The sequence below is a fragment of the Schistocerca cancellata genome, chromosome 9 (genome assembly GCF_023864275.1).
Source record: "Schistocerca cancellata isolate TAMUIC-IGC-003103 chromosome 9, iqSchCanc2.1, whole genome shotgun sequence".
Classification (NCBI taxonomy): domain Eukaryota; kingdom Metazoa; phylum Arthropoda; class Insecta; order Orthoptera; family Acrididae; genus Schistocerca; species Schistocerca cancellata.
The window spans coordinates 64,262,454-64,276,016 of NC_064634.1; the positions used below are offsets into that span (position 1 = coordinate 64,262,454).

The following is a 13,563-nucleotide window of genomic DNA, read 5'->3' on the forward strand; positions in this document are numbered from 1 at the left end:
GTTCCATATCTAAACTTTGTTCCCATTTTCTACATTCCAGTTTGCCATAGTGATAATACTGTTGTACGAGAGAAGCGCTTGCACACAAGATTCAGTTCCTTCGCAGCTTTAAATGTTTACATCACTCTAAAATAAGAGAAATTGTCATGAACTTACATAATCACTCACCATTGAGCAGAATCTGTGGGTGACACACAGTATAGCTGATGAAAATGTGTCTTGGCATTGGCTAAGTTAGAAATCACTGTGATACCAACCCCTGAAAGCAGCAGTGCCTTACATAACTTAATGTCCAGTTGAAGATCACTGGCCATTTGTCAGGGGCAGAGTGGAGAGAGCCCTACATTTGCAGAGCCTGTTCCCATATGTTTTGGAGTGTCTCCCTACATGTGTGTGTTGAGCTGCATTCTGCCACGTCTGCAGCAGTGTGCACATCTGAGGCAGTTGGTATTTTATTTCCTCAGCACTGTTTGATTCCCAGTAAGGGGAAGACGAAGACAGTATGGCGCTTGTTGTGAATGGTTATAGACACAGTGACATCACCAAAGAATGGTGCAGTGAAGTATTAGTCCAACTGGAGGCACTGTTGGTAAACTAGAAGAAAAAGATCCATTAGCAAGTTTTCTTTCTTTTTTGTGTTTGCCTGTTGATGATTCAGTGCTTCTGCTTTTCTGCGAGTGGTGTCCTTTTCCTTTATCCAACAATATTATGAAAAGCATAGTTACTACTCACCATATAGTGACAGTTAGCAAGTCGGCTTTCAGCCAAAAAGGCCTTCAGTGGAATTACACTCCCTCTCTCTCTCTCTCTCTCTCTCTCTCTCTCTCTCTCTCTCGTGTGTGTGTGTGTGTGTGTGTGTGTGTGTGTGTGTGTTTGGGGGGATCTATGTTAATGCCACGTGGATTTAATATATTTACTCAGGAAATGAAAAGTAAGAAATGTCAGTCACTGAAATGAAATGAACCCACTTAATATGCAATTATGGGCTCTTTCACTGAGCCGTTTGCCTATTGGAAAATTATGGAAAACAGGATTGTTGTGGTAAATAAATACTAAAGTCTGGTATCACCTGTTAGTAGTACAATCAGAATCTCTTACGGGCTCCAGCTGTTTGTTGCTCTCTCTCTCTCTCTCTCTCTCTCTCTCTCTCTCTCTCTGTATCTGTAGGTAGAGGCCCAATACAGTGATATCGAAAATTTGATGTGGTCGAGTTCTTTCGCTTCGTCACATCGTGGCACAGATCCTATCACCAGCACAGATGAAGGTGTTGCCTGTATAACGCAATCAGCACATTGACTCTGGTTGATATCTGCTAAGTCGCCTTTAATGGAGTGAAATGATGACACACTCCTAGGATGCTCAGCAGAAGTGATTTTGGAATGGTGGGAAATTGACTGTGTAGGAAGTGAAGAAGGGTGCAAGCACTTGAGGATTCCATGTAAGAACAGTTAGTTTGTCAGTTATTTAACCTTCTCTGTGGAGTTGTCTTACAGTGACTGTACATCTGTGTGATTCAGTGAGTACACTTTATTACTCTGTATGTTAGTCCTTTCCGGCAACTCCCGGTTCCCGCATTCTGCCTTTCTCTTTCAGAGGAGGCGGCTCTGCTTACAACTCACTTCATCAGTGCTGCTTTATGTACTGTATTTGAAATTGTAGCTGTCTTTACAGTTCAAAATCATGTCTTCTAAAAGGAAACATGTTACGCTAGACCTCAAGCAGAAACTTCAAATTTTAGATAAGTTAAATCGAGGTTCTTCGCAAAAAACATTGCTGGTGAGTTCACTGTTGGACGAGCAACTATTTATGACACCAAAAAGAAAGATGATGATATTTGACTGTACTCAAGACAAATGGATAGTGAGTTGGGAAAATGGAAGGTTATGCAAAAGAGTGAGAATTTAGAACTGTACGTTACTGTTTATAGATGGATCATACAACGTAGTAAAGGAATTACAGTCAGTGGCCCGATTATAAAGAAAAAGCAACTGCATTTAACAACCAACTTTGCGGTAGTAACTTGTTTGCAGCAAGCAAAAGTTGGCTCTCAAACTGGAAAAAACGACATGGTATTCGGCAGCTGACAGTTACCGGGGAAAGTCAGCTAACAATAAGGATGCTGATGAGCTTGTAAGCAAGATATGGAAGATAATAGAAGAAGAAGAAGAAGAAGATTTAACTGCTGATGCCTTGTATAATGCTGATGAAACAGGACTCTTTTACAAGATGCTTCCTTCCAAAATATTAGCTGCCAAGAATGAGAAGGAAGCTCATGGTTACAACCAACAGAAACAGCGCGTAACATTAATGGCATGTTGTAATGCAAATGGGAGTCATAAACTACCACTTATGGTGATTGTAAAATCCAAACATCCATGTTGTTTTCAACACACTGACGTAAATACTCTAACAGTGCAGTATTGCGCTCAGAAGAAAGAGCGGAGGGACAGACAAATATTCTCTCAGTGGTTCCATGAAACATTTGTATCAGCAGTGAGAAAAGAGCTAAAGAAGAAAAAGCTTCCACTGAAAGCTACCCTTATAACTGACAAAGCTCCCACTGATCCTTCAGATGTTTCTCTAAAGTCTGATGGTATACAAGCACTCTTTCTCCCACCCAATGTGACAGCCCTAATTTAGCCCATGGACCAGGAATTTTGGAATCGGTTAAACATCATTATTGACATTCACTTCTCGTCTCCTTGCTGAATGAAAGTGAAAATGACTCTAATCAAGACCATGCTGAAGGTGTGGAAAGCAATTAACATACATGATGTTGTTTTCCAAGCAACCGAAGCATGGGATGAAGTGGAGAGTGCTACCATAATGAAGACCTGGAGAAAATTGTGGCTATCCATTGTTGCCAAGTTGGATCCAGTAGTAAGCGATAGTGATGAGCCATTCAATTTGGATTTAACAATTACTTTGTACACTGACATGTTCCACAACCTTCCAGGAGGAGAAGAAATTGATGATGATGATGATGATGATGATGATGATGATGATGATGATGATGATGATGATGATGATGATGATGTTACTAGGTGGCTGAATGAGGAAAACTGTGATATGGACCAAACTGTAACAGATAAAATAATAATCAAAAGTGTGCAAGAAAGTAATGGTGAAAGTTATGAAGAGGAGGACACATGAGGAGAGAGCATGAAAATTTCTCACACTGCTGGTGCTGAAGCTGCAGAGGTCTTCCTGGAGTACATTATGCAACAACCAGATACATGCAGTACAAATGTAATGCTTGTAAAGTGGTTGCGTGATAAAGCATGCCACCGTCGTGTATCATCATTGTGACAGTTAAAAATTCAAGGGCGAAGTTTTCATCATCATCATCATTTAAGACTGATTATGCCTTTCAGTGTTCAGTCTGGAGCATAACCCCCCTTATACAGTTCCTCCATGATCCCCTATTCAGTGCTAACATTGGTGCCTCTTCTGATGTTAAACCTATTACTTCAAAATCATTCTTAACCAAATCCAGGTACCTTCTCCTCGGTCTGCCCCGACTCCTCCTACCCTCTACTGCTGAATCCATGAGTCTCGTGGGTAACCTTGCTGCTCCCATGCGTGTAACATGACCCCACCATCTAAGCCTGTTTGCCCTGACTGCTACATCTATAGAGTTCATTCCCAGTTTTTCTTTGATTTCCTCATTGTGGACACCCTCCTGCCATTGTTCCCATCTACTAGTACTTGCAATCATCCTAACTACTTTCATATCCGTAACCTCAACCTTGTTGATAAGGTAACCTGAATCCACCCAGCTTTCGCTCCCATACAACAAAGTTGGTCGAAAGATTGAACGGTGCACAGATAACTTAGTCTTGGTACTGACTTCCTTCTTGCAGAAGAGAGTAGATCGTAGCTGAGAGCTCACTGCATTAGCTTTGCTACACCTCGCTTCCAGTTCTTTCACTATGTTGCCATCCCGTGAGAATATGCATCCTAAGTACTTGAAACCGTCCACCTGTTCTAACTTTGTTCCTCCTATTTGGCACTCAATCCGTTTATATTTCTTTCCCACTGACATTACTTTCGTTTTGGAGATGCTAATCTTCATACCATAGTCCTTACATTTCTGATCTAGCTCTGAAATATTACTTTGCAAACTTTCAATAGAATCTGCCATCACAACTAAGTCATCCGCATATGCGAGACTGCTTATTTTGCGTTCACATATCTTAATCTCACCCAGCCAGTCTATTGTTTTCAACATATGATCCATAAATAATATGAACAACAGTGGAGACAGGTTGCAGCCTTGTCTTACCCCTGAAACTACTCTGAACCATGAACTCAATTTACCGTCAACTCTAACTGCTGCCTGACTATCCATGTAAAGACCTTTAATTGCTTGCAAAAGTTTGCCTCCTATTCCATAATCTTGTAGAACAGACAGTAACTTCCTCCTAGGAACCCGGTCATATGCCTTTTCTAGATCTATAAAGCATAGATACAATTCCCTGTTCCACTCATAACACTTCTCCATTATTTGCCATAAGCTAAAGATCTGGTCCTGACAACCTCTAAGATGCCTAAACCCACACTGATTTTCATCCAATTGGTCCTCAACTAACACTCGCACTTTCCTTTCAACAATACCTGAGAAGATTTTACTCACAACGCTGATTAAAGATATACCTCTGTAGTTGTTACAATCTTTTCTGTTTCCATGTTTAAAGATTGGTGTGATTACTGCTTTTGTCCAGTCTGATGGAACCTGTCCCAACTCCCAGGCCATTTCAATTATCCTGTGTAGCCATTTAAGACCCGACATTCCACTGTATTTGATGAGTTCCGACTTAATTTCATCCACCCCAGCTGCTTTATTGCACTGCAATCTATTGACCATTTTTTCCACTTCCTCAAATGTGATCCTATTTCCATCATCATTCCTATCCCATTCTACCTCGAAATCTGAAACATTACTGATCGCATTTTCACCTACATTGAGCAACTCTTCAAAATATTCCCTCCATCTGCGCAAGGCATCCTCAGGATTCACCAGCAGTTTTCCTGACGTGTCCAAAATACTTGTCATTTCCTTCTTACCTCCCTTTCGAAGACTGCTAATTACACTCCAGAATGGTTTTCCAGCAGCTTGACCCATAGTTTCCAACCTGTTTCCAAAGTCTTCCCACGATTTCTTCTTGGATGCTGCAATTATCTGTTTGGCTTTGTTTCTTTCTTCAACATAACTTTCTCTGTCTATCTGTGTTCTGGTATGTAGCCATTTTTGATACGCCTTCCTTTTCCTTTTACAGGCTGCCTTGACTGTATCATTCCACCAAGCTGTTTGCTTCATCCTACTTTTACACACTACTGTTCCAAGACATTCTTTAGCCACTTCTAGTACTGTGTCCCTGTACCTTGTCCATTCCTTTTCCAATGACTGTAATTGACTACATTCAACTAACTGGTACCTTTCTAAGATCGCTGTTATGTACTTGTGCCTGATTTCCTTATCCTGAAGTTTCTCCACTCTTATCCTCCTACATATGGACCTGACCTCCTGCACTTTCGGCCTCACAATCCCAATTTCACTGCAGATTAAATAATGATCAGTGTCATCAAAGAATCCCCTGAATACACGTGTGTCCCTCACAGCCTTCCTGAATTCCTGATCTGTTATTATATAGTCAATGACAGATCTGGTTCCCCTGCCTTCCCAAGTATACCGGTGAATGTTCTTATGTTTAAAAAAGTAGTTTGTGATTCCTAAGCCCATACTGGCACAGAATTCCAAGAGTTGTTTCCCGTTTCTGTTGGCCTCTATATCCTCTCCAAATTTACCCATAACCTTTTCATACCCTTCTGTTCGATTTCCAATCCTGGCGTTAAAATCACCCATATATTAGGCATTAAATATTGGTACTTTGTGAATTATATTCTATCATGTTATAAAAATGACCGTTTGTGCCAAAACAGTCCCATTTATTTGATGTATGTTACAATTGCTGCTGTATCTTGGATTTGATTTTATCAGGTAAGCAAAAACAATATCGGTCAAGCTCACTGCTGTCTGCTCCGAAAACAGAGTTTATTGTGCGGTATTGTTTTCTGTGTCTCTAGTAAAGCCAACCAATGCCCTTGAACAGTTCAAGGAGATGCTTTACCAATGCTTTGCAAGACACAATTTCTTCAGGTCTGGTTGATGCGAATGTTTTGTATCTTTTAATCTCCAGTGCCTCACATTTGAAGATCAAATGTGATGTGGATTCCTCGCCCACACCACACATCCTGCATTTGGGGTCTTCTATTATCCCCATTGTATGTAGGAGTTTTTTGAAGTTTCCATGGCCTGTCAGTAGTCCAACCATGAGTTTTATTTCTCTCCTATTCAAGCCCATGATAGACTGACTTCTCTTGGAACAAGGCTCCAGCATCAATAGTTTTTGCGTTTGGACTGTAGCTCAATATTCTACATGCTGCCTCCTTGTCCAGTCTTGTAGTTTTATTACCATTATCTTGGTGATTGTGAGGACAGGTTCCGGTCCAATAAATGGTGTCATTGCCCCTATCCTGACCAAACTATCGGCTTGCTCATTACCACTAACCCCTGAGTGACCAGGGACCCACAATAGGTTTACCCTGTTGCTTTCCCCTAGCTCCTCAAGGACTTTGTGGTGTTCTGCCACGATCTTTGATCTTGTTTTCAGAGGCTGCCAGTGCTTTCAGGGCTGCTTGGCTGTCCGAATAAATGAAAATGCTACGACCTTTGTAGCGCCTCCGCAACTTCTCCCCCAGGCATACCCTGATGGCAGATATTTCTGCGTAAAACACAGTGGCCATCTTCCCTAGAGAGATTGCACTCTCCAGGCTTGGCTGCCCTCCGTATACCCCGGCCCCAACACCTGGGTCCGTTTTTGAACTGTCAGTGAACCAGACTATGTCTCCAGTACGGTGTTGAAATTTGTTCTCCCAGAGGTCTCTACTTCCAATTACTTTTGTAATTTTGTAATTTATTTGCGTGAATCATGTAATTTCATTCATAGCAATTGGTAGTAAAATATAACATCATACACTCTAAATTTACTTTATAATAGGAACTTAAGAATGTAGTACAAATTATTTGACATAATAATATATTAGATTTAAGTTTCTACAGTAGGCTATAAAAGCACTGCTCAATGAGCCATGATATTAGATGTTTTTTGAATGTCTCTCCAGTTATTACCTTCAATTCATTTGGCAGTGCATTGAAGTATTTTGCTCCATTAATATATGGACTGTTCGCTCTTCCCTCCCTCCCCCCCTTCTCCCTGCCCCCTTCTCCCTGCCCCCTTCTCCCTGCCCCCTTCTCCCTGCCCCCTTCTCCCTGCCCCCTTCTCCCTGCCCCCTTCTCCCTGCCCCCTTCTCCCTGCCCCCTTCTCCCTGCCCCCTTCTCCCTGCCCCCTTCTCCCTGCCCCCTTCTCCCTGCCCCCTTCTCCCTGCCCCCTTCTCCCTGCCCCCTTCTCCCTGCCCCCTTCTCCCTGCCCCCTTCTCCCTGTCCCCTTCTCCCTCCCCCCTTCTCCCTCCCCCCTTCTCCCTCCTGCTGTTCTATCTTTTTCCACCACACTGTAGCCTCATAGGTGATAATAGGTCTTAATACTGTGGTGTATATCCGGTACATACTCTTGGGGTTGAAGCCCCAGATTTTACCACAAGCTCTCCTGGTACTCATTGGAGTACCTTTCGCCTTGGAACAGGTGCTCCTTATGTGAGGGGTCCACAATAGTTCCTCATCCAAGGTTACCCCTAGATATTTCACTATCCCCTTCACTGGTCGAGTTTCATAGACAAGCTTGAGATTCCAATGTGTGTGTTGGATCTGTTTCCTCGTAAATAGTACTACAACAGTCTTCTTAGGACTGACGCTTAGATCCTGTTTCCTGCACCAGTGTTGCACAATGTTCATTGCTCCTTATGCGATAGCACTGACTGTACTTGAAAATTTGCAAAGTATTACTATGACAAGATTGTCTGCCTATCCCTGGCAAAAGCAGTGTCTTAGTTTAATTCTATGAGTTCATTCACTACAAGGTTCCACAGTAGAGGGAACAGGGCCCCTCCTTGTGAACAGCTTCTGGTGGTGTCGATTACCATTTTTTCTTGTATCGTGTTGGCTTCTACCTCTAAACATGGCTCTAATCCACCTGCAAATGGTGGTCTCCAAGCCATGCACCTCTGCTGCTTTAACCATGGATTCGAAGGTCGTGTTGCTAAAAGGCACTGCAATGTCAAAGAAGATGCAGAGGGCATTTCCTGAAAGTGTAGTGCTTTCTCCACCTTCCCAACAAGTTGGTGGAGTGCAGTTTAACATGATTTTCCTGGTTGTTACACCTGTTGGTTTATGTGTAGAGGCACCCTGTTAACCTCCTCCTCCCTAATGTGCACATTGACCAGCTTTTCTAATGTTTTAAGTAGAAAGGAGGACAGACTGATTGGTCTCATATCCTTGGCCTTGGTATGATCAATTGTCCATGGCTTTGGAATGAAGACAACCTTTGCTGCCCTCCAGATGTTAGGAATGATTCCTGCTACTAGGCTAACCGTAAATAACCTGCTTAGGAATCTTGTTAACTTCACTCCTACTTGTTGCAGGAGTGCTGGAAAAATTACATCTGGGCCAGGTGACTTGAACGGTTGGAATGTTTCCACCGCCCATTGGATTGTACTATGGTCAACACATTCTATGGCAGACTCCCAGTTCTCCCTTCAAATACCTGAAAACCAATATCTCACAGGGATCTCATCCTGGTCTCTTATGTCGTCTGTCAGAGTACTTTGAGGAAAATGAGTCTTGAGTAGTATTTCCAGCATTTCATGTGCTGTCCTCCCTATCCTCTTTCCTTACAGTTCCTTTTGGATTAGTTGGTATCCTAGTGAGAATTGTGTGAAGTCTGGCCTGAGCAGCTGTACCCTCTACCTCATCACAGAATACCTTCCAGGACGCCAGCTTTGCTTACTTAATTGCAAGATTGTATTTGACATGGGCCTCCAGATATTCTGCCCATTGTCCTTTTCTTTTCACAAGGTTAAGCAGTCTTCGTACCTGTTTCCTCTGTGATTCCAGGTTGTTGTTACACAAAGATACATTCCTACTCTGCACTTCTTAGTGATTGAAAAGTTCATGTGGCATGAGGTCATGATCGCAAAGGTCACTTCCTCTGCTACCTCCTCAAACTCTACTGGATTCCTGACTTCAGATGGGTTTGAGTCGAGGTCCCTCCTATATGCCTCCCAGTCCGTTCTCCTGGGGTTCCTATAGGACATGGTCTGTCTAATGCCCATTTCAGCCTCGCACTTAATATAAATGTGGTCTGATGAGGATGGCTCTAAAGCCACATGCCATTGTTTGACGTAACTACCCATCAAAGTGGAACTGAAGGTTATGTTAATTACCTCTTCCCTTCTTTTATTCCTAAATGTAGGTTCCTTGCCCCTATTGAGGACCTCTAAGTTAGTAGCTAGAAGAGATTCTAGAAAGTTCTCACCTCTACTGTTGGTGTTGGTGCTGCCCGGTTGTGGGCATCAGCATCGCATCCAACAAATCGTTGGTCGCCCTGTTGTACACAGTCTCCTCACCTGAGGAAGAGCACTATCCTTGTAAGGTAGGTATACCGAGGCCATTACAAACTCCCACGTGACACCTTCCTCACGTTACCGCATCCTGATGGTCACTAAGTCCCTAGAACAAAAGTATCCTATCGGCATGAAGGGGATTCCATTTTTTACATTAATATACATTCTGGTGTTTCCAGCATAAACCAGCTTACCTCCAGTGCCGCTGAGGCCTGAAACGCCCCTTTTATATAAATAAGGTTCCTGAATCGGGGCTATGTCCACTTGCTGTCCTCCCAGATGATGACTCGAGTAACAGTGGCCCCTTTAGTGTGTTGTAGATTTATCTGCAGCACATACAGTCTCCATCTTGCCGCCATTGCTGCTTCTGATGTCTTTGATTACCCTGATGGCAACCTGCGAGAACCCCAAGAATAGTCTCAGGTCCTGTTCCTGCATTGCCCTCAGGCAGGGACTTCTCTCTGACTTCCACCACAAGGGTTTGGCCATTTGGTGCAACTTTCCAGTTGATTACCTTCCAATCCGCTGTTGAGACTTTTGGGTTTTGAAAACCTATTTTCTCAATTAGTCTCTCTGAAGAGGTATCCTTAAGGAGTTTTGGCACCCAGATTAATATCTTCGCACTCTTAAAGAGCTCAGCTGGTGTCTCTACCAGCATCAGCATTAATCACCGTGCAGAACAATCAAGTTTTTTAATTTTTTCCACTTAGGCAGCAAATTTATGTGAAATGAAGTGTTTAATTCCACACTATTGGCTCGTTTCAACATGTTCGCTGCATTTCTAGTGCTGTTTTCATCTCCTAGCATGTAAGGCATTATACCATAATAAAGCATCAAACATGAGGTAATACAGTACTGGTACTCCAAGAAAATTTACATCTCAAAAACCACACTGAAAAGCTTAATATCAGTTAGAGACCTACTTCATTGGGAATCTGGACATATGAATTTGCACTTTAAGCCGAATTATGCATTTTAGTATGGTTCATGAAACTCCGATGCTCTTGGAGTATCCTCTGATGTCTTGTCTCTCTCTCTCTCTCTCTCTGTCTCTCTCTCTCTCTCTCTCTCTCTCTCTCTCTCTCTCTCTCTCTCTCTCTTTCTTTTATTTTTTTATGACATAATGTAAGCTCTTTTAATGTTTACACATACAAAAATAAGGGCTTCGTACATCATCGTAGCTGCGCAAGCGCAGTGACACGTGTTATCTGGTGCTCTATGGCAACTACTGGAACAAATCTGTTTCTTACAGGTTGCAGGAAAATTATTGCGAATGGTGGTTTGGAAAGCGCTACTTTCAAAGTAAATTTCCTTTTATCCAAGATGAAATGTGCGCGAGAGTATACGATGAATTTCTTAAATCGCAGTATGTTTGACTCTCATTTAAAAATCAACTCTTTGATGACTAGCCATTTAGAAGAATTTCGAGCCCAAATCAGACACTTAAGTTATTATTAAAAATTTTACTGGCAAAATTTGTGTGATGTATCGTAAAGTGTAAAACGCACAAAAAAGATTCACATCGTATGTGAAAGCTTAGCTTCTCTTTCAGCTTATTAATCTTAGAGACCAGTATTGTGTGTGAAAGCTTTTATTTTCTTATAGTAACACTATGTATATTAATTTAAACTATTAACTTTTCACATTTGTGTGTTCGCACTACTCAACAGTGATGCTGCTATTGGCTGACTACATCACGTGTCCTATGCTCTGAATATCCGCTATCATCGTCTGGCGAGATCAACTTTCATAATACGAAAATATACAGCGTACATGTTACTGCACATCAAACATCTTTCCAAAATATGCTTTTTCCCCTGAGTTTTGTTTTCTAAAGTGCTGGTAAATTCTACACAGATGCATAAAACCATAACTTTTCAAAGGATTGATATGTTTTACAGTTTCGGCGGAAAGTATACTGTCACTTAATATTGAGAAACTGTATTTTCACACCAGAGAAAGTGTATTGTCAACTGTCAAATCCGGGAAAAATCTGGGATTTTTTTTTACTTGTCCATGTATACACCCTGAACCTTACTGTGTGCTGAGGCCAGTAATTAGTGATAGTAGAGTGAATGATAATGATAGAGCAGATTACTCACCACAACTGTGGTTTGTAATTAAATTTCACAAATCCTTTGTTGCAAATAGTTAGGCTGATTCTTAACCAATTTTCACTTTCTTGTTGGAAGACTTAGTGCCCCCCCCCCCCCCCCTCACCACCACCACCACCACCTCTCCCACCGACCTTGAATGCACTGGAAGTTGAACAGGAAAATGTATTCATCTACTGAGGCTAACTCTGACGACTCAGTTGGTGGTGTTGTTCACACGTAGCAAATGTTAAATGTGTAGATGTGGGGGCACAGTTCCAACCACTTCAGAAGCTTGAAGTTACAAGCAGTTCTTGCCTGTGCTGGTTCTAAGTCCATTTTCTCTGTCCGCAGCTCGTGGTCGTGCGGTAGCATTCTCGCTTCCCGCGCCCGGGTTCCCAGGTTCGATTCCCAGCAGGGTCAGGGATTTTCTCTGCCTCGTGATGACTGGGTGTTGTGTGATGTCCTTAGGTTAGTTAGGTTTAAGTAGTTCTAAGTTCTAGGGGACTGATAACCATAGATGTTAAGTCCCATAGTGCTCAGAGCCTTTTGAACCATCCATTTTCTCTATTTCAGCTAGTAAGTAGGGTTGTCTGTTCTCTCAAACATTAAGGTTTTTAAAAATTTCATCTGTCATTGAAAGTTATGCTGTCACAGAGTTGTTACTTGTATTGTATTTTTGGTCACAGTGGCACATAAAGGATTCCCGGCACCAAAAGATGTTAAATCGATTATGGAAGAAGTCTTAGGATCTCAGTATAGTCGATTCGATCCCGACAGGGAGTTGACTAAAGAACAAGAAACAGATTTATCGGCATTCCTCAAAGGTTTGTAGTTAATTTACTTTGTGTGTTCTGTCATCAAAATTTTTGAAGAAAATTTAATTATTTGCATTTGTTTTCAGGTCTCAAAGTGGAATACAAGCTGCCAAACCAGAGTGCATCAAAACGCACATATCGCGTCAATTCTGCCAAGTCGAGTGCCCTCAGGCTCGAGTGAGTGCGAACAGTTAATCAATACAGGGTCTCATTAACTATCTTTTCATTGGAACTGCCACATTTTTCATTTTTCTTTAAGAAAAAATTGAGAATTCACTGAATTCGGCACAATTAATACTCAAGAAAGTTACCACTCAGTAAATAAGCGCAGTGTCAGCATAGTGGCAAGGTTTTTGCTGCCCCCAGTGTGTAGTTCAGAATCTCTTCTCTATGCGAACCAGGAGATTCTCATACAATTGCTGTAAAATGGTAGCAGAATTAAAATAATTCACTATCTCTCTTGTTGGTAATTACTTTTTCAGGTAGGCAATATGTCTGTAAAATGTGAAATTTTCAATTTTTTACCTGAAACTGGGGAAATATAATAGATCAGATGGGTGCACCATTTGTCTGTCAGCTGAAATGCATGTGTCGAGTTGTCCGTGTGTAAGAGGCACCGTGCAAGGAAGGTTAGTCCTGTTGTGTCTAAATGGCCGAGTCGGACCACAGTAGTTTGAGATACTGCCTTCTGGTTCTCAAGTCTACAGGTCCTTGAATGCATGCACATCAATAACTGCAGTGTCTTCCTCAACAACACAGTAGTAAAACTGGCTATTTGATTTTGTAAGTTAAGTATAGATTTTTATAATAATTTCAATACAATCTTTACCAAATTGCTAGACATGCCAGAATTCCCTGAATCAAGACCGTAGTGCCTGTTTTGAAATTTAGTCTCTAATATGGAGTTTGTAGATATTATGTCATAGTGACAGTAGTCAAAACCATACTCCTTATGGGGTTCGTCATACACCTGAGATTGTCACACTTTGGTAGAAGTTGGCGTGGTGGCAGTTGATGATAGTATCAGATTTAATGGGTGTAATTGGAAATGTGAGAGCCTGTAATATGCAGAA

General features: G+C 41.8%; 1 protein-coding gene across 2 annotated transcripts in view; it reads left to right on the plus strand.

Moving 5' to 3' along the window:
* LOC126100165 (protein argonaute-2-like) overlaps window positions 1-13,563 on the plus strand; it is a 288,991-nt gene that overhangs the window by 167,291 nt on the left and 108,137 nt on the right. For both annotated transcript variants that reach the window (XM_049910711.1, XM_049910712.1), the window contains exons 10-11: window positions 12,362-12,499; window positions 12,577-12,667. In XM_049910711.1, the coding sequence (XP_049766668.1) occupies window positions 12,362-12,499; window positions 12,577-12,667 (229 nt within the window). The remainder of the gene's footprint in view (window positions 1-12,361; window positions 12,500-12,576; window positions 12,668-13,563) is intronic.